Source organism: Biomphalaria glabrata, chromosome 12, assembly GCF_947242115.1.
Source record: "Biomphalaria glabrata chromosome 12, xgBioGlab47.1, whole genome shotgun sequence".
NCBI lineage: Eukaryota > Metazoa > Mollusca > Gastropoda > Planorbidae > Biomphalaria > Biomphalaria glabrata.
Window position 1 is genome coordinate 34,257,166 of NC_074722.1, and position 22,434 is coordinate 34,279,599.

At 37.6% G+C, this 22,434-nt stretch overlaps 1 protein-coding gene across 2 annotated transcripts in view; it reads left to right on the plus strand.

The window, feature by feature from the left end:
- LOC106068402 (uncharacterized) overlaps positions 1-20,886 on the plus strand; it is a 36,936-nt gene extending 16,050 nt beyond the window's left edge. For both annotated transcript variants that reach the window (XM_056005700.1, XM_056005701.1), the window contains exons 8-17: positions 320-484; positions 627-720; positions 2,039-2,137; positions 4,019-4,184; positions 11,087-11,169; positions 14,714-14,815; positions 16,308-16,431; positions 17,123-17,324; positions 18,977-19,119; positions 19,920-20,886. In XM_056005700.1, the coding sequence (XP_055861675.1) occupies positions 320-484; positions 627-720; positions 2,039-2,137; positions 4,019-4,184; positions 11,087-11,169; positions 14,714-14,815; positions 16,308-16,431; positions 17,123-17,324; positions 18,977-19,119; positions 19,920-20,297 (1,556 nt within the window). In that variant the 3' untranslated portion in view covers positions 20,298-20,886. The remainder of the gene's footprint in view (positions 1-319; positions 485-626; positions 721-2,038; positions 2,138-4,018; positions 4,185-11,086; positions 11,170-14,713; positions 14,816-16,307; positions 16,432-17,122; positions 17,325-18,976; positions 19,120-19,919) is intronic.
- Positions 20,887-22,434: the final 1,548 nt, after the last annotated feature.

Here is a 22,434-nt window from a genome sequence, read left to right on the forward strand (position 1 = left end):
TCTTAGGATTGACGCCCATGAAATATGTAAGTCCCCCCCCCCCAGTACATAGTTTAAAAATTCAATGCATTACATGCATATTCTATTTTCCCATGGCGTATCTAACTGGGCGGGCAGTTATGCACTAGAGGAGTGCAGATTTCTTGAAGCACAGCATTCGACGACTTAAACGCCCCATCATAAAATGTACACCACGTCTCACACTATGTTAGTGTCGGCCCTGATTTTTGGATGTAACAAATAAGTATTCATTTCATTAAAAAAAAAAGTAGTTACTTTCTTGAGTAACACTTTTACTTTAAATCTTTTATTTCTACAGGTGTGCTGGGACGTTCTCTCCTAGCCTTCTCCTTGCCCACAAATCTGAGGGACATCTTGAATGCCAAACATTCGCCAGGTGACATTACGTGTCTTCACGGCATCAGAGTGCTGACCATCAGTTGGGTCATTCTCGGACACTGTTACTATCAGGCACCATACTATAGTAATTATATCATAATCATGTTCTAATGACTAAGGGGATATAATCTAAACAACATCAGAATAAAACTAGCTGTTAAATATTATACATATATTACAAATTACGACTTGACAGAAAACTTTAATTTCAAATCATTTTCTTTCAGTCAACCAAACAACATTACTTGATATGTCTAGGTGGTGGACATTCCAGGGTATTCTGAATGCTCCATTCGCTGTGGATACATTTTTTATGTTGAGGTAAAACACACACACACACTTTCACGTACACATACTCACAAATACAATGGTTAGCTCATGAGCGTAGTCAGGATTTCATTTCAGGGGAGCGTTGAACGTCACCCTCCCCCCCCGGCTATGCCCATGGATTATCTTACTGTTTATTTGTTTTACATAATTCGGATGTTCCTTCAGAGTTGAAGATAGTTTACTTCCTAGTCCAAATCTCCCGCAGGACGACGGGGGATGGGAGCGGGCAGGGTTTGAACCCTCGACCGTCGATAAATCCGAACGACAGTCCAGCGCGCAAACCGCACGACCAGGCAGTCATCCTGTTAGAAAAATGTAGTACATTATGGGCTAGGCGTGACAGCTATTACATGAGTCCAATAAATTGCAAGTTCAATCTCCCAAGAGATCTTCATACATAAGAAAAATCTATAAATAGTACGTTGTTTGTTTTTTTCTTTTTGGTGTATCCGGCGTACAGAATCCGGAAGTCTTGATCAGCAAAATGTTTTAATAAACTATATAATTTTTTTTATCACTTTTCGTCGCAGTAGAATGAAATTTCTAAACTCTTTTGCTTGTAGTAAAAAGTAATTGTTAATAAAAATAAAAATAATTTTAAGGCTTGTCTTCGAGTCTGAAGATTAATTAGGAATGCAGTGTTTCCCGTGGCTACGCAGCCCCAGCTGTGACCTACATACAGACACCCATGGCAAGCATAATCATTGTCCGCCGGTGGTCGATTTAGATTTTCTTTTCGCCGTCTGCGTCTGTCCTCGGCAGCGGATTTTCATTTGTTCTCAAATGTGTATCCCGCGGCCTTTGTGAGTGACCTACAGGTGCTCTCTTCTATGTCAGCTAAGACAAGTTGGCGCCTAAGCTGGTCCTTAAAGCGTTTCCATTGGGCACCTCTGTTACGTCGACCACCTTTTAGCTCCCCAGTGGTCGATTAAGATTTTCTTTTCGCCGTCTGCGTCTGTCCTCGGCAGCGGATTTTCATTTGGTCTCAAATGTGTATCCCGCGGCCTTTGTGAATGACCTACAGGTGCTCTCTTCTATGTCAGCTAAGGCAAGTTGGCGCCTAAGCTGGTCCTTAAAGCGTTTCCATTGGGCACCTCTGTTACGTCGACCACTTTTTTAGCTCCCCAAAAAAGACTGCTTTTGGCATACGTTCGTCCCCCATACGGGATACGTGCCCTGTCAGATCATAGTAATACTTAGTTGGCAACAGTTATCTTTCATATATACATAGGTTCGTCTTTTTATTTAAAAATTACTCAAATCTTCCTATTTTCATTTTTTATAATTTCTATTCTTGTGTTGACAACAGCGGATGTTTGGTCGCCTTCTTGTTTCTCCGCACGACACAGAAGGCCGGAAAACTGACAGTCCAAAACATGGTTCTGTATTATGTGCACAGATTTTTAAGGTAACGTGTTATTTGCATCACTTATGACACCAGACATTATGTGTTGTTAGCCATGTAAAAATCCCAGGTGGGGTGTTTTTTTTAACTACATGGAGTGTATGCGCGTGTTTCTGGTGTAGCAATGAGTAAAGGTGGGCGGATCGTTGTGTTGGCTGAATAGATTCTGATGAAATAATGATGTGGTCTGTCGCAGTTTAAGTTAGTAGAGGTTGAAAGTTTAAGACTAGAGAACAAGTGAGAGACAGAAAGACGTGTATTTTAGTGGGTTATATCTTGTTTCAAATATCCTTTCTAACTTGTGTTTCTACATACATCTAAATTTGAAAGCTTTGCATTTAACTAAACGTTATACTCAAATTTGTTTAAAAAGAAGCAGTGGCGTAGCAAGGTACCTGTGGGCTTGGGTTCAAGAATATGTTGATGGGCCCCCTCCCCTCCTTTCCCATATGTCAAATTTTAAAATTTTATGTAGGGCAGATCACAATTGGTCAGTAGTCACGAGCCATGCGGTGCCGTATTTAGACTCAAAAGACCCTAAGCTATTCGAGATAAGGGAACCCCACATTATTTCAGATATTATATGGAACTACTAGGCCTAAATATTTCTTAAGGGCACTAACCCTATAGCTTATGTTGCATATAGATAAATCTAACCCTGGCCCCATGTTTGTAACGCCATCGGGTGTGGGCCCCAAAATGGTCGTAGGCCCAGGTTCATTGAACCCCTTTGCGCCATGGATGCTACGCCACTGAAAAGAAGTCTGTTCAAGTTTATTTCAAGTTATACAGTAAGAATATAATACGCCAACATAGGTTTAGTTGTACTAGATGTTCGCAGCTACAACCCAACGACTGGTATCAACACTACGCCAAGTCCTTTACAAAAGATATAGTCAATCAAAAACTTCATCAAGCTGCTATTGCCTTAACCAATATGCTGCGCTTGAGTTTCAAGCTTCCTTTTCATGCTACTAGATTTCTTATACATTTTTTAAAATATACTTTAAAATGTGAATATCTTTGATTTGTTTTTTAGCTCGTCTCATTAAAATATCCTTGGATGAGGGTGTGAATAATTGATATCATCATCATTATCATCATCATCATCAAACTCCATTTGAGTGAGGGCTTGAGAGGCTCAAATCCTCTCTTGCAAAAGCCCTGGACAGAAACCCTGCTGTCTTGCGAAGTGCGTACACGTCACCATACTGGTCGAGAATTTTTGGTTTCCCAGACCTGTCGAGGCGGAGATCAGCAAGTCTGGGACAGTCAAACAGAATATGAGGCACGGTTTCCTCTTCTTCCCCGCAGCGGGGGCAATGTGAATCGAAATTTGGCCATAGCCGTGAGAAATATGAGCCAACAGGACAATGACCTGTCCTGCCCTGTGCTATAAATAGCTTGCTCAGGCCTGGACAGCCTCCACCACGGGGATGTGCGGTCAGGGCGTCTCATGCGCTCCCAGACTCCACGGGCTTTTTGGGACTTGTCCCAGCACTCAAACCACTTTTCCATTTCGGTTTTTTTTTTTAAATTATAGCCAGAGCTTGATGAAAACTTTCAGCCTGTTCAGTGGGTGGAATTGATGTGCAAGCTTCTTTTTACAATTTAAATGAGCATCTTGAATGTATTGAGCTAAGAAAGTTAGGTTGGTAAAGTCTCATATAAAGACAATTAAGCCAAGTAAGGGTAACCTATTGTATGTATACTATGTTTGTTATTATTCTGTGAAGTTTACAATGCAGCATGTCTGTCCCCTTACTTATTTCAATGCATGCTCTAAGCCTATTATTCTGTCTGATAATTTAATTCATGTCTGCCTGTAGACTGTCACCAATGCCCGCCCTCAATCTGTTATTCTGACTAATTCTTTGCCTGTAGACTGACGCCCATGTACGCCCTGATCATACTCTGCTACACTGGTATTGCACCGTACATGGAGAGTGGACCTTTCGTCAAGGTTAACAGCGACAGAGACGTATCGTGCAGGAAAACTTGGTGGAGGAATATTGTGTACATTTCAAACTTTATTTCAGACGATGGAATGGTGAGTTCACTTTTGTTACATGCGATGGAATGGTGAGTTCACTTTTGTTACATGCGATGGAATGGTGAGTTCACTTTTGTTACATGCGATGGAATGGTGAGTTCATTTTTGTTACATATAATGGAATGGTGAGTTCATTTTTGTTACATATAATGGAATGGTAAGTTCATTTTTGTTACATATAATGGAATGGTAAGTTCATTTTTGTTACACATAATGGAATGGTGAGTTCATTTTTGTTACATGCGATGGAATGGTGAGTTCATTTTTGTTACATGCGATGGAATGGTGAGTTCATTTTTGTTACACATAATGGAATGGTGAGTTCATTTTTGTTACATGCGATGGAATGGTGAGTTCATTTTTGTTACATGCGATGGAATGGTGAGTTCATTTTTGTTACACATAATGGAATGGTGAGTTCATTTTTGTTACATGCGATGGAATGGTGAGTTCATTTTTGTTACATGCGATGGAATGGTGAGTTCACTTTTGTTACATGCGATGGAATGGTGAGTTCATTTTTGTTACACATAATGGAATGGTGAGTTCATTTTTGTTACACATAATGGAATGGTGAGTTCATTTTTGTTACATGCGATGGAATGGTGAGTTCATTTTTGTTACATGCGATTAAATGGTGAGTTCATTTTTGTTACACATAATGGAATGGTGAGTTCATTTTTGTTACATGCGATGGAATGATGAGTTCAATTTTGTTACATGCGATGGAATGGTGAGTTCATTTTTGTTACACATAATGGAATGGCGAGTTCATTTTTGTTACATGCGATGGAATGGTGAGTTCATTTTTGTTACATGCGATGGAATGGTGAGTTCATTTTTGTTACATATAATGGAATGGTAAGTTCATTTTTGTTACATATAATGGAATGGTAAGTTCATTTTTGTTACACATAATGGAATGGTGAGTTCATTTTTGTTACATGCGATGGAATGGTGAGTTCATTTTTGTTACATATAATGGAATGGTAAGTTCATTTTTGTTACACATAATGGAATGGTGAGTTCATTTTTGTTACATGCGATGGAATGGTGAGTTCATTTTTGTTACATGCGATGGAATGGTGAGTTCATTTTTGTTACACATAATGGAATGGTGAGTTCATTTTTGTTACATGCGATGGAATGGTGAGTTCATTTTCGTTACATGCGATGGAATGGTGAGTTCATTTTTGTTACATGCGATGGAATGGTGAGTTCATTTTTGTTACACATAATGGAATGGTGAGTTCATTTTTGTTACATGCGATGGAATGGTGAGTTCATTTTCGTTACATGCGATGGAATGGTGAGTTCATTTTTGTTACATGCGATGGAATGGTGAGTTCATTTTTGTTACACATAATGGAATGGTGAGTTCAATTTTGTTACATGCGATGGAATGGTGAGTTCATTTTTGTTACACATAATGGAATGGTGAGTTCATTTTTGTTACATGCGATGGAATGGTGAGTTCATTTTTGTTACACATAATGGAATGGTGAGTTCATTTTTGTTACATGCGATGGAATGGTGAGTTCATTTTTGTTACATGCGATGGAATGGTGAGTTCATTTTTGTTACATGCGATGGAATGGTGAGTTCATTTTTGTTACACATAATGGAATGGCGAGTTCATTTTTGTTACATGCGATGGAATGGTGAGTTCACTTTTGTTACATGCGATGGAATGGTGAGTTCATTTTTGTTACATGCGATGGAATGGTGAGTTCATTTTTGTTACATGCGATGGAATGGTGAGTTCATTTTTGTTACATATAATGGAATGGTAAGTTCATTTTTGTTACATATAATGGAATGGTAAGTTCATTTTTGTTACACATAATGGAATGGTGAGTTCATTTTTGTTACACATAATGGAATGGTGAGTTCATTTTTGTTACACATAATGGAATGGTGAGTTCATTTTTGTTACATGCGATGGAATGGTGAGTTCATTTTTGTTACATGCGATGGAATGGTGAGTTCATTTTTGTTACATGCGATGGAATGGTGAGTTCACTTTTGTTACACATAATGGAATGGCGAGTTCATTTTTGTTACATGCGATGGAATGGTGAGTTCACTTTTGTTACATACGATGGAATGGTGAGTTCACTTTTGTTACATAGGATGGAATGGTGAGTTCACTTTTGTTACATGCGATGGAATGGTGAGTTCATTTTTGTTACATATAATGGAATGGTAAGTTCATTTTTGTTACATATAATGGAATGGTAAGTTCATTTTTGTTACACATAATGGAATGGTGAGTTCATTTTTGTTACATGCGATGGAATGGTGAGTTCACTTTTGTTACATGCGATGGAATGGTGAGTTCATTTTTGTTACACATAATGGAATGGCGAGTTCATTTTTGTTACATGCGATGGAATGGTGAGTTCATTTTTGTTACATGCGATGGAATGGTGAGTTCATTTTTGTTACATATAATGGAATGGTAAGTTCATTTTTGTTACATATAATGGAATGGTAAGTTCATTTTTGTTACACATAATGGAATGGTGAGTTCATTTTTGTTACATGCGATGGAATGGTGAGTTCATTTTTGTTACATGCGATGGAATGGTGAGTTCATTTTTGTTACACATAATGGAATGGTGAGTTCATTTTTGTTACATGCGATGGAATGGTGAGTTCATTTTTGTTACATGCGATGGAATGGTGAGTTCATTTTTGTTACACATAATGGAATGGTGAGTTCATTTTTGTTACATGCGATGGAATGGTGAGTTCATTTTCGTTACATGCGATGGAATGGTGAGTTCATTTTTGTTACATGCGATGGAATGGTGAGTTCATTTTTGTTACACATAATGGAATGGTGAGTTCAATTTTGTTACATGCGATGGAATGGTGAGTTCATTTTTGTTACACATAATGGAATGGTGAGTTCATTTTTGTTACATGCGATGGAATGGTGAGTTCATTTTTGTTACACATAATGGAATGGTGAGTTCATTTTTGTTACATGCGATGGAATGGTGAGTTCATTTTTGTTACATGCGATGGAATGGTGAGTTCATTTTTGTTACATGCGATGGAATGGTGAGTTCATTTTTGTTACACATAATGGAATGGTGAGTTCATTTTTGTTACATGCGATGGAATGGTGAGTTCATTTTTGTTACATGCGATGGAATGGTGAGTTCACTTTTGTTACATGCGATGGAATGGTGAGTTCATTTTTGTTACACATAATGGAATGGTGAGTTCATTTTTGTTACACATAATGGAATGGTGAGTTCATTTTTGTTACATGCGATGGAATGGTGAGTTCACTTTTGTTACATGCGATGGAATGGTGAGTTCATTTTTGTTACACATAATGGAATGGCGAGTTCATTTTTGTTACATGCGATGGAATGGTGAGTTCATTTTTGTTACATGCGATGGAATGGTGAGTTCATTTTTGTTACATATAATGGAATGGTAAGTTCATTTTTGTTACATATAATGGAATGGTAAGTTCATTTTTGTTACACATAATGGAATGGTGAGTTCATTTTTGTTACATGCGATGGAATGGTGAGTTCATTTTTGTTACATGCGATGGAATGGTGAGTTCATTTTTGTTACACATAATGGAATGGTGAGTTCATTTTTGTTACATGCGATGGAATGGTGAGTTCATTTTTGTTACATGCGATGGAATGGTGAGTTCATTTTTGTTACACATAATGGAATGGTGAGTTCATTTTTGTTACATGCGATGGAATGGTGAGTTCATTTTCGTTACATGCGATGGAATGGTGAGTTCATTTTTGTTACATGCGATGGAATGGTGAGTTCATTTTTGTTACACATAATGGAATGGTGAGTTCAATTTTGTTACATGCGATGGAATGGTGAGTTCATTTTTGTTACACATAATGGAATGGTGAGTTCATTTTTGTTACATGCGATGGAATGGTGAGTTCATTTTTGTTACACATAATGGAATGGTGAGTTCATTTTTGTTACATGCGATGGAATGGTGAGTTCATTTTTGTTACATGCGATAGAATGGTGAGTTCATTTTTGTTACATGCGATGGAATGGTGAGTTCATTTTTGTTACACATAATGGAATGGCGAGTTCATTTTTGTTACATGCGATGGACTGGTGAGTTCACTTTTGTTACATGCGATGGAATGGTGAGTTCATTTTTGTTACATGCGATGGAATGGTGAGTTCATTTTTGTTACATGCGATGGAATGGTGAGTTCATTTTTGTTACATATAATGGAATGGTAAGTTCATTTTTGTTACATATAATGGAATGGTAAGTTCATTTTTGTTACACATAATGGAATGGTGAGTTCATTTTTGTTACACATAATGGAATGGTGAGTTCATTTTTGTTACACATAATGGAATGGTGAGTTCATTTTTGTTACATGCGATGGAATGGTGAGTTCATTTTTGTTACATGCGATGGAATGGTGAGTTCATTTTTGTTACATGCGATGGAATGGTGAGTTCACTTTTGTTACACATAATGGAATGGCGAGTTCATTTTTGTTACATGCGATGGAATGGTGAGTTCACTTTTGTTACATACGATGGAATGGTGAGTTCACTTTTGTTACATAGGATGGAATGGTGAGTTCACTTTTGTTACATGCGATGGAATGGTGAGTTCATTTTTGTTACATATAATGGAATGGTAAGTTCATTTTTGTTACATATAATGGAATGGTAAGTTCATTTTTGTTACACATAATGGAATGGTGAGTTCATTTTTGTTACATGCGATGGAATGGTGAGTTCATTTTTGTTACATGCGATGGAATGGTGAGTTCATTTTTGTTACACATAATGGAATGGTGAGTTCATTTTTGTTACATGCGATGGAATGGTGAGTTCATTTTTGTTACATGCGATGGAATGGTGAGTTCATTTTTGTTACACATAATGGAATGGTGAGTTCATTTTTGTTACATGCGATGGAATGGTGAGTTCATTTTCGTTACATGCGATGGAATGGTGAGTTCATTTTTGTTACATGCGATGGAATGGTGAGTTCATTTTTGTTACACATAATGGAATGGTGAGTTCATTTTTGTTACATGCGATGGAATGGTGAGTTCATTTTTGTTACACATAATGGAATGGTGAGTTCATTTTTGTTACATGCGATGGAATGGTGAGTTCATTTTTGTTACACATAATGGAATGGTGAGTTCATTTTTGTTACATGCGATGGAATGGTGAGTTCATTTTTGTTACATGCGATGGAATGGTGAGTTCATTTTTGTTACATGCGATGGAATGGTGAGTTCATTTTTGTTACACATAATGGAATGGCGAGTTCATTTTTGTTACATGCGATGGAATGGTGAGTTCATTTTTGTTACATGCGATGGAATGGTGAGTTCATTTTTGTTACACATAACGGAATGGTGAGTTCATTTTTGTTACATGCGATGGAATGGTGAGTTCATTTTCGTTACATGCGATGGAATGGTGAGTTCATTTTTGTTACATGCGATGGAATGGTGAGTTCATTTTTGTTACACATAATGGAATGGTGAGTTCATTTTTGTTACATGCGATGGAATGGTGAGTTCATTTTTGTTACACATAATGGAATGGTGAGTTCATTTTTGTTACATGCGATGGAATGGTGAGTTCATTTTTGTTACACATAATGGAATGGTGAGTTCATTTTTGTTACATGCGATGGAATGGTGAGTTCATTTTTGTTACATGCGATGGAATGGTGAGTTCATTTTTGTTACATGCGATGGAATGGTGAGTTCACTTTTGTTACATGCGATGGAATGGTGAGTTCACTTTTGTTACATGCGATGGAATGGTGAGTTCACTTTTGTTACATGCGATGGAATGGTGAGTTCACTTTTGTTACATGCGATGGAATTGTGAGTTCACTTTTGTTACATGCGATGGAATGGTGAGTTCATTTTTGTTACATATAATGGAATGGTGAGTTCATTTTTGTTACATGTGATGTAATGGTAAGTTCATTTTTGTTACATATAATGGAATGGTAAGTTCATTTTTGTTACATATAATGGAATGGTGAGTTCATTTTTGTTACATGTGATGGAATAGTGAGTTCATTTTTGTTACACATAATGGAATGGTGAGTTCATTTTTGTTACATGCGATGGACTGGTGAGTTCATTTTTGTTACACATAATGGAATGGTGAGTTCATTTTTGTTACATGTGGTGGAATGGTCAGTTCACTTTTGTTACATGCGAAGGTTGCATTACTATTAATGGAGTATACCTCTTCTGTCTGATGTCGATGATAAGGATGATTATAACTTGTTTCAGTTATGTGGGGCACTCATCAAGTGGCCAGAGATATGCAAACAAGAAGTTGTTTACATTTAAGTAATTTCCAGTTTTTATTAAGTAATTTCAGGGGGGTTAATTGGTTCCCAAAGAAAGGCAATTTACAATTCTGCCAAAACTTTGGCATTATCAGCCTCATAAGAGATCACCGGAAGACTAAGAAATTGGTGAGGAATTGATTTCCGGTACCAGAAACTTAGACAAATTTCGAATTTAAAGTTATAAATAGAAAAGACGAGCATATATAGTTCGATACCAATAAAAAATTTTTGACCTATATTTAAATAAGTAATTAAATTGATTTTTGTATTGTCAGGCACGAGACACAATTATGCGAAATTTTGACTCTATCCGAGATTGGATGTAGGAGAAATACCTTGTACACATTTTTTTACCAGACAGACAGACTGAATTGATACAATGATACAATGACGTTACAAAATGCCATATTTGTGATTCACTGTATTTTTGTAGGCCTACATTGGAAAGAAATTGTATAATCAAGTAATGACTCTCTAATGTTTCTCTTAAATCTTAGGTATATAATCTGTATCTCTTTCTTGTTTATTCCAGTGTATGGTGTGGTCCTGGTATCTTGCTAATGACATGCAGTTCTATGTGGTGGCTCCGCTTGCTTTGGTACCAATCGCCTTAGGGTACTACTTAGTATAGCAATATCATCTCTTAGTTTATTGCATTGTAGACCTACATTTACATACTAAGTAAAGTAAAGTTCCCATGTCAGGTACCCACTAGAGCTGGGTGGACTCAGAGGCGCCCGAAGTTCCCGAATTTAAAATCCCAGTTTCACTAGGATTCGAACCCCGGTCCCCGGTTCGGAAGCCAAGCGCTTAACCGCTCAGCCACCGCGCCTCCCACATTTACATACTACTAGATCTTTATGTCTAAGATTTTATGCTCGTAATGTTTTAAAATAAGTAAAGTTACCCTTACAGACATTGTGGTCTATAGGGCACGTGATGTAAAGGTCATCTGTTTCTGGGGCCTACGGTTAACGAGGGTGTCATGTGACCGGTACAACCTTTCCCCACTGTCAGGTGCCCATTAGAGCTGGGTGGACCAAAATTAAAAATCCAAGTCGTCTCCAGTATTCGAATCCCGTATCCCAGTTCGGAAGCCAAGCGCTTTACCGCTCGGCCACCGCGCCTCCTCGTTTTGTTTTGCATGTTGCCTCAGAATCGAAAATTAAAATTATTACATCCTAGCCCAAACCTCCCCCAGGACGGCAGCAAGGTTCGAACTTGGGAGCATGGAGACGACGGTCCAGAGCACCTACTACACGACCAGGCAGCCATATGCAGAAGAGAACAGCTTTTTGTCAAGATTGTGTGTAGCTCATTGTTGGCGCTTTACAGCCGTTAAAAAAGCCTGCTGTGAGTTTTTGTTGAAGTCTCGATGACTTTTAACTCATTAGACTGTGTAAGGCTGTAAAGCTACTGGTAGGTAACGAAGCAGAAGTCTAAGATTTCACACTGAGCGACTTAGGTACAACTCCAAGTAAGACAACTCTGAACTTTGGTATGGACTATGTAATTATACCTGGTGGTGGAAACAGGGCCGGTCTTAGATAGTTGTAGGCAACAGTCGAAGTGACTTTGGTGGCCCAAAATGAGTAATTAAAATAATATACAGCGAAAAAAATATAGTTATGCAATTGATTAAAAACCTAGTGTACTCTAACAATAACATTAAGGACAAGTTTCGTTGTTTCTTCTTTAAATAAATTGTTAGTCCTGTGCAAGATCCTCGCCAATCTGAGACTCTAGGCGGTTACCTAGTTTGCCTATCCCTAAGGCTAATTGTAGAACAATGTGTCGAATGGCAATCTCCTCTCTATGCAACTTTTGTCGACTTTGAAAAAGCTTTTGATAGTGTCGACAGAGAATCTATCTGGACTGTAATGAGACATTATGGGATCCCCAATAAAATAATAACCATAATCAAGAACCTTTATGATGGTTTCACCTGCCAAGTAACCCACTGTGGCAAGCTGTCAGAGGAATTTCCAGTCATAATAGGAGTCAAACAGGGATGTCTTCTTTCACCACTCCTGTTCCTTCTAGTATTGGATTGGGTCACAAAAGAAGCTTACTCTAACGTAGGGAAAGGAATCCAATGGACTCTCACACAAAAGCTGGAAGATCTGGAATTCGCTGATGACATAGCCCTATTATCACACAGACTACAGTATATGCAAGAAAAGGTCACAGCTTTAAGCGAAGTAGGAAAAAGAGTAGGCCTCAAAATAAACCATCAAAAAACTAATGTACTTAAAGTAAACAATAAACAAATTGGAGACATAGTATTGGATTCTCAGACAATAGACCAAGTAGAAAATTGTATATACCTTGGGAGTGTAGTCAGTATATCAGGTGGAACAGATGAAGACATTAAACGCCGTATAAATCTAGCACGTCAGACATTTACACAGCTAAAACCAACCTGGAAATCTCCTTACATCTCAAACAAACTAAACTAAGAATCTTTTACTCTAATGTCAAGGCTGTCCTACTGTATGGTTCTGAAACATGGAGAACAACTGAAGCCACAACAAAAAAAATACAGACCTTCATCAACAGATGCCTGAGAAATATCCTAAAAATACACTGGTATGACAAAGTAGAAAACACCAAACTGTGGGAGATGAGTGGACAGAAAAATATAGAAGTGCAGATCTTAGAGAGGAAGTGGAGATGGATTGGTCACACCCTTAGAAAAGATACCAGCAACAGAGCTAGGCAGGCCTTAGAGTGGAACCCCCAGGAAACAAGACGCAGAGGACGACCAAAAAGAACATGGCGACGCAGTGTACTTGAAGAAGCAGAGAAGACCGGGAAGAGCTGGGACACCATCAAAAAGCTAGCAAGAGACCGTGGAGAGTGGCGTGTTTTTGTCGAGGCCCTATGTTCCATGAGGAACTCAAAGGAGTGATGATGATGATGAAGGCCGGCCATGGTGGGGAGAAAACGTTTGTGACTCTTGCGCTTCAGACCGTACTCTGTTGGTCCTGAGTTTCCTGCCATCTTTCTGTACTTTCATGCTATTAGAGCATGGAATGGGTTGCCTGAGGCAGCCAGAAAAACCAGTGACTTGGCAGAATTTAGGTCATTGGTTAATATGTACGACTAAATGCATGACGTGTACGACGTAATCATCTTCTTTTTTGAAGTAACGTCTGTATTATATAAGATAAGGTCTGAAAGTTTTACAAACAAGTATTTTCAAGTGTTCAAGTCACATAAGATATGCTAAGTAACTAGATCAGTTCTCCCAATGAGGCCATACGCATGTAACCGGACTACTTAGTACATCTATTATACAAGCTACACGAAAGCGGGAAGCGAGTCTGCATTCTCACTTCGAGCGCCCCTCTAGCATTCTCACTTCGAGCGCCCCTCTAGCATTCTCACTTCGACCGCCCCTCTAGCATTCTCACTTCGACCGCCCCTCTAGCATTCTCACTTCGACCGCCTCTCTAGCATTCTATTCGACCGCCCCTATCTCTTTCATGATAATATCCGTCATACTGAAACTGTATAGGCTCACGGCGCCCTTACTGAATATACTGTGCGGTTCCTAACTCTCCGTCTGTAAAACTAATGTAACACAACGCTAGGAACCAACTCAATGTATTGAGTTACTTTAAAGCACAACACAACAAAAGACACAGTAAGAACAAATAACAGTAATTAATAAACAGTGTCATAGCAACTGGTCAAAATGTTCACCACCTTGTTCCACATAGAGATTGCATCATTTCTTGTAGCTTGAATATCATTAACTTACGACTTCTTGATTGATGTTTATTCATTCATATGTAATTGCTTCTTCAAGTGCGTTGAGCGTTGTATAATTATTATAGATTGCATAAAGTCGGTCTCTGATATAGCTCCATAGCCAAAAGTCCACTATCGTGAGGTCTGCAGATGTGTCCATTCCTTTGGTCCTTTATGACCAATCCGAGAATGTTCATCAAGCCGTTGTCGTGCTGGAATGAGGTGGAGGGGGGGGGGAGGCACCATCGTGTTGATACCAATGTTGATTGCCATTTCCAATGAAAGACAAGAGTCAGTTTCACTTGGTTCAAAAGTCCATACAACAGTTTTGTGTTAAAACTTTGCTTCCCGCGTCAACCAACTGCTTCTTGAGGTAGTTCTTTTTTTCCTTGTCCATTTTCAGTTACTTGTATCCAGGAGTTGTGGTAGCACTTCTGATGCTGGCATGTCACATCGTCAGTTACGCTGTTATAGACGATAAATATCATGCGGCTGCTTTATACAGGTACACAGTACATTAAGTATAAATCATAAAACTATCATTCTTTTAGAGTCATCGATATTATTCTTTCTGTCAATCTTTTAGTGTCATCCCTATTGTTCTTTCTGTCGTTCTTTTAGTGTCATCCCTATTGTTCTTTTTGTCGGTCTTTTAGTGTCATTCCTATTGTTATTTTTGTCGTTCTTTTAGTGTCATCCCTATTGTTCTTTTTGTCGTTCTTTTAGTGTCATTCCTATTGTTATTTTTGTCGTTCTTTTAGTGTCATCCCTATTGTTCTTTTTGTCGTTCTTTTAGTGTCATCCCTATTGTTCTTTTTGTCGGTCTTTTAGTGTCATTCCTATTGTTATTTTTGTCGTTCTTTTAGTGTCATTCCTATTGTTATTTTTGTCGTTCTTTTAGTGTCATCCCTATTGTTCTTTTTGTCAATATTTAAGTGTCATTCCTATTGTTCTTTTTGTCAATATTTAAGTGTCATTCCTATTGTTCTTTTTGTCGGTCTTTTAGTGTCATCCCTATTGTTATTTCTGTCAATATTTAAGTGTCATCCCTATTGTTATTTCTGTCAATCATTTAGTGTCATGCCTATTGTTCTTTCTGTCAATCATTTAGTGTCATCCCTATTGTTCTTTCTGTCAATCATTTAGTGTCATGCCTATTGTTCTTTCTGTCAATCATTTAGTGTCATGCCTATTGTTCTTTCTGTCAATCATTTAGTGTCATGCCTATTGTTCTTTCTGTCAATCATTTAGTGTCATGCCTAATGTTCTTTCTGTCAATCATTTAGTGTCATGCCTATTGTTCTTTCTGTCAATCATTTAGTGTCATGCCTATTGTTCTTTCTGTCAATCATTTAGTGTCATGCCTATTGTTCTTTCTGTCAATCATTTAGTGTCATGCCTATTGTTCTTTCTGTCAATCATTTAGTGTCATGCCTATTGTTCTTTCTGTCAATCATTTAGTGTCATGCCTATTGTTCTTTCTGTCAATCATTTAGTGTCATGCCTTTTGTTCTTTCTGTCAATCATTTAGTGTCATGCCTTTTGTTCTTTCTGTCAATCATTTAGTGTCATGTCTATTGTTCTTTTTGTCGGTCTTTTAGTTTTATTGCTATTGTTCTTTCTGTCAATCATTTAGTGTCATGCCTATTGTTCTTTCTGTCAATCATTTAGTGGCATGCCTATTGTTCTTTCTATCAGTCTTTTAGTGTCACGTCTATTGTTCTTTCTATCAGTCTTTTAGTGTCATGCCTATTGTTCTTTCTATAAGTCTTTTAAAGTTTTATCGAAAAACTTTTTGTTTGTTTCTATTAAGACTACTTAGCAATTTATTTCATAAATAAATAAAAAATAGAAATAAAAAAAATAAATAAACTTTTCATCCTTGTTTTCTAAGTCAACTTCAAATCTAGGTCAGTGATTGAATCCTGCTTTTGTTAGTATCAACAGGACGTAGTGTCTAGATTAGTTCTTGACTTTTGTAACTCTCTTGTCTAAAGGAACGCTGGGGACTACATGGCAAAACTGTATTTAAAACCTTGGTCAAGAGTCGGCCCATATGCCGTGGGACTACTTCTCGGAGTAATACTTTATAAAAGGCAGAAAAATCAGAAAATTAACAAAGTAGGTCTTTTATATTTTATTTATTTCTTTTCTTTTCTTTATTATTTATTGTTATTAATATAATATACCCTTATATTATATCTTATACCCTTCATCTATATTCGATTACAATATCTATACGTGATACTTAAGTATTCCTTGCCGCTTACGGGATTGTAGGTTGTGGCAAATAGCTATTGGTATCCAACTGCTTCCAGGTTCATATGTCCGTCGCAGGTCAATGTCGATGCCTTCTATAACGCTCGCTGTCGATTCTATTTGTGGCATATAGGAGCATTGGGGGAGGGTGTTTGGGAGATCAGCTGCGCTATTAAAATTTATCTTTTTTTTTTTTTTTAATTTGGATATGGATACAGAATTTTTTTTTCTTAATTTCATTTCGTATTTTTCGGTCTTAATTTGTTATTTTTCTATTTCATTCGAGGACACTCAATTTACTTCGCCTAGGGCCTCCAGTTGCTTAAGGCCGGCCCTGTGTAATTCATCATCTAAGGTCAAAAGAAGACCATTAGCTTTTTGCCCTTGCGCCATCTATATTTCTGCTACAAAATATATCCAATAACTCCGCTCCCTTTTGCTAAATAATTAATTAAATTGATTACTATATCGCGATGTCTAAATACCTAACAATTTATCATGATAGAAATATGCTTGCTAAAATAGACAACATTGTGTAATGTCTCTGTACTAGAATGTTGCGACCCTAGGATGGCTATTAGCTACAGGAGGTGGTCTTACACTGATGTATGCTACATACGACAACTTTAGAGACGGCGGTTTCATTGCTCCCGCATGGGGTGAAATGTCCACCATCGCTCATGAAACACTGAAGAGTCCGGTCTGGGGAATGTGCGTTGGATGGGTTGTCTTCGCTTGCTTTTCAAACTGCGGAGGTAAGAGTTTATGTAACTGTTTAAAGCTTTTCAAGTACAAACACAATTTTAAAGTCATGTATTACAAATACGAATATAAGTGTTTAATTATTAGTTGAAAACGTTTAAAAATGTTATTTATGTTTTTGAATGGTATCCTATAGTCATAACGTGTTCTTCCCCTTCACCTGTCCATTGTCCGTTGGGGCACCACTTTTGATCTGTCAACTGTCTTCATTTCTCTTTAGTTTGCCAAGACTAGAGTCTCTTTTACGCACCGGCCCGTCTTCTAAATGTTGTTTTCGCGTCGTTTCTTGTGTCTGACTGTACTTCTCTTTTTTTCCACCTGGTACTGTTCCATGCAGGAATGTCTTTGCGAGACATGAAAATCTCGTGTATGGCCGTGGAGTATTAGCTTGCGTTTTTTTTTTTTTTGGACAATTGTGAGAAAGTTATTATGGGACCCAATCACCACCGTGATTTTGTTTCGGATTTTCTTTTTTTTTTTTTTTGATGATTTAACACTAGGCTTATCCTTTCTTAAACGCATTAAAAACAAAAACTTAATTGTAAAACAAATACTTAAAAAAATGCACAATTACAAATATGAGTAAGATCGACAATGAATAATAATGCAAAGTTTTAACCTGAGAATGAAAAGCTGGAGAAATAACGTGTGCAAAAAGCTGGAGGAATAACGTGTGCAAAAAGCTGGAGAAATAGCGTGTGCAAAAAGCTGGAGAAATAGCGTGTGCAAAAAGCTGGAGAAATAGCGTGTGCAAAAAGCTGGAGGAATAACGTGTGCAAAATTTGTACCGGACAGACAAAGTGAGTAGGCCTATATATAAACTTTGAAAAAAAAAAGATGTCATAGCAACGATCCTTAGAGAATTAGAACTGCCTAATTAGTCTTTAGTCAGAGTGTTTAAAATACAATGTTCCTCAGCGTTTTTCCAATCCACCAGACTGTATGACACGGGCTTAGAATACCAGAAATACTAGCGATTACCCGCAAGCCCAAATTTAAGGTTTTGGTTTTACGCAGTCAGTGCAGCCGCCCAAGGCTTCACACTCAAAGCAAAAATACAAACTTTTGAAGTTTATAGAAGCTCTTCAGTCGGGATATCTCATTGTTTTATCTTAGCACAGCTCAATTTTGTGCTCAATTTCATTTTTAAATGTACCATTTAACAAGCTTAATATAAATAATCCTTTTTTAAAAAAATAAAGCTTATCTAAGGGGAAGAACTTTGTACTTAAAATACATCATCCAAAAAATATTATTTCCCTTTTCCCATATCAAAAAAAATACAATTCAACTGATTCATGTTTTGTTTGTTAGGTACCATAAATAATGTTTCATAGGTTTAACTTGGTAACTTGATCTAATAATGGAAATGGGAGAAATAAAGTGTACAAATATTTAAGGGGACAAACCTCGATATATTTAACCATATTTGTGACTACTGAAGGATTAGTTTCCTTGTTGGTACCAAAGGAGACCAATGATTAATTGACTAATAAGTTATTTGGTTATTGATTCATGTATTGTCTTGCCTCTAGCTAAGCCAATGAATAATTTCAGTTTGATCCGAGAATAGCTGTGTGAGAAATAACTTAAACTTTTTACCAGAGTTAGTTGAGCTTTGTAAAAAATGGCGTTCATTTCCCAGGATTCATCGACTCCTTCCTGTCATGGCAGGGGTGGATCCCACTGTCCAAGTTGACGTTTGGTGCTTACCTGGTCCACTTGATCATCATGATGTTCTTCAACAACAACGCCCAAGTCCTCAACTACTTCAGCTACTTCTTTGTGGTAAGCGTTCTCTGGTCCAAACTAACGTTAAAGCACTGAGACCATTACCCCTAGCAGGGGCGTAGCTAGGAATTTTCCATCGTTTTGGGAGCCATGGTGGGTTTGGCCTCTTTTTTTGGGCCCCCTGCATTTTGCGTAATATTTATTTTTTCATGTAAAAAACACTCATTAGGGGCCCCCCTCAATAGGGGGGGGGGGCAGTGAGATTTTCAATTCTCCCCCCCTTTCTCTCCACCCTAGCTACGCCACTGACCTATAGTATGTACTAAACACATACGCTCGTTACCAGTATTTGCTAAGATATATGAGCGTTATATCAATGTTTGATTTGTTTGTTGCATAGATGTTTAGGATGTTACCTCAGAGTTGAAGTTGAATTAAACCCTATCCCAAACTTTTCGAAGGATGGTGGGATGGGGATGGCAGCTGACAGGGTTCGAACCCGTAACCAACGTGACCATCGAAGGACATTCCTGAGCTCATACCACACGACCATTCCTTCAGCGAAAAGTACCAGGAAGGTCTTTGCGAGCTCCGAAGACCTTGTAATATGGTCATAGCTTTTTAGCTGGCGTTTTTTTTTTTTTACAATAGTTATCAGGTCATCATGGGGTCCAATCGCTGCAGTAGTCTAACCCTGTCTCTAATCTCTTGGTTTATGATGCGGTATTTAAATGTGATACCTAGGATCCTTCTAAGGAATCTCAATTCCAGTGCTAGGATCTTCCTCTCTAGCTCTGCTGTGAGACTCAAGGATATAAATTTAATTAACTTATTTTTTAAATTTCTTTTGGTTTCAGATTGAACGATTTCTTGCCGTGTTTGTTTTATCCTACGGGCTGTCTTTAGTCTTCTCCCTGCTGATAGAAACTCCAGTTAGAAACCTGATCAAGCCACCCGGCAAAAAGAAACACGTCAAGGCAGCGAAGCCTGGCTCTACCAAACGTGACATTGACCCAGATTTAGAAGTCCGAGGTATAAATCCAGAAGAGCAAGTGATCCAAACATCCGGGCGTAAACCTGAAAATGACGTCACAGATGGGAGGTTTTACAAGACAAAGATGTATTTACCACACTTTGAGCATCATCAGAACAGAGCCTACGTGCCTGATGAGAACGAATACGAGTCAGCGGACAATATAGGTCAACCCCAGAAACTTGTATCACGCTGGAAGTAGGACTAGTGGCTAGGACTGAAAGTTTGGATCAGTTGATGTCAGAAAGTAACAAAAAAAGATATGTAACTATTTCAAATAAGTGTTTTCTTTTCGCCAATAAAGAGGAGGCGCTTTAATACGTCTGCTTTTGAGGTACAAGACTTCGAAGCATCTTTCATAAAACAAAATAAAACACAGGACTATATGTGTGACGTCAGAACGCTGCCTGCTGCTTGTTTGATTTCGCGCGATGACACTACTGTTTAAGAATATATTTATTTTTCATTTTAACATTTAGAATCAAAGCAGATAGACCTGGGTTTTTCTTAAAATAGCAAGTAGATTTACCAGCTAAGTCATTGGACATTTTTTGTTTGTTTTAACATTGAGGTAAATCCATAAATAGCGAGCTTCTTGGAGTAACCGGTGTACAGAATATGGACGTATGTGAAGTAGCCATTTAATTTTTTGTTTGTTTGATCACATTTCTAAGCTAACACCTACACTTTTACTTTGTATCATTCATTTAGAAACAATATTCTTTTCATTAGTGTATTTGACGTTTTAAATTGTCTATTTTATATCTCTTAATAAACATGTTTGAATATTATGTTCATGATCTCTAAAAAAGAGTTGCACCGCAAGCCTGTGTGCAGTAGAGTATTCCAGGAGCAGAATGGTTGTCCCATTCGGCCCTGGTATTACCGTACAATCCAGTCCTCAAATAGCGGGCCACTTGATAATGATGGGGCATCCATTCATACTTGTCCTCATATAAGATGTTAGTTTGAGAATCCATCGGGAACTGAACTCGGCGTGTGTTTACAAAACTTGTATTTGAAAGCTGATAAGAATATAGATCTACGTAATCTCAATGCGTATGGCATACAGGCGCAACTTTAATTATTTTGAATTACTTGTTCCAGCAATGTCAACAAACGAAACAATTCTATCGGACATAACGAAATAGTATGTTGTTAGTGGATTCTATAATAGTATGTTGTTAGTGGATTCTATAATAGTATGTGGTTAGTGGATTCTATAATAGTATGTTGTTATTGGCTTCTATGTATAAGGGTTGAAGCTCTCCAGACTAACGGTATACGGATACAATCAAGTATCTATGTATTATCACGGAGATTGTTTTGGGGACATTGAATCGCCTATAAAAGATCTTTTATAAATGGTAATGCGAGGGCCAGAGGAAATGTTCGGTGGGCCTCTTTTATAAGCCAATATAAAATATTGTAGAGTATTACGGACCTAATTGCAATTCCAAGCCTCTGTATACAAGCTGTCTTTTCTTCCAAGCTCCTTTGGAGATGTTCATACATACATTCATACACAAATAAAAGAAGTATGATACGGCTATGTTATTTGTGTTTAACAGTTCCGGTATATGACAATCTTTTGTTGCACTTATCAGAACTGCAGAATCACACTTGCGCTTCCGTTTGTAGCGCTAAACCATTTCATTACGGAGAAAGCTTTAAACTTTCATCATATTCCTTACAACTTCATGAAACACAAATGGGCAACTAACTGGCGGAAATAAAGATTACATAAAAAGATGAACTGCTACGAATGGAGATAGTTTTTAAATTAGAGCAGTTCTTTTTCATTTAGTTGACAACAGTGGCGCTCAATTCAGCGTCCTTGAAATTCTTTAGTTTATCCTGTAGGTCTCCAATATGCCTAAAGCACTTACCTACCTTGACATTGAGTGCATCAAAAGATCATATTGAGCAGGTCATGCCAACCTAGACGTTACTCTCTAAACTAACATTTTGAAAGAAAATGGAAATAGTTCTAAGACAATTTAAAACACTTTCTATTTAATGGAGCCAGAGAGTAGCTTCATTAAAATGACATCCGAAGATAAGCAGCCTAACCTCAAAACTACCAGCATTGACTGTAAGCTGTAGGGCTTATTCTAGTTTTTAATCAACACATTACTTCGATATAAGCTGTTGATTTAAAGATAACATTTACACTGTCATTCAGATCATTAAAATCACATTGCACTGTCTTTAATATCATTATGCAATAAGACTGGACTGTCTTTACATTTGATTAACAAATATGTTGCAATCTTTAAGCAACATTTCCTTAAACGACATTATTGAATAAATACTTGACTAAAATTATTCGCCAAACC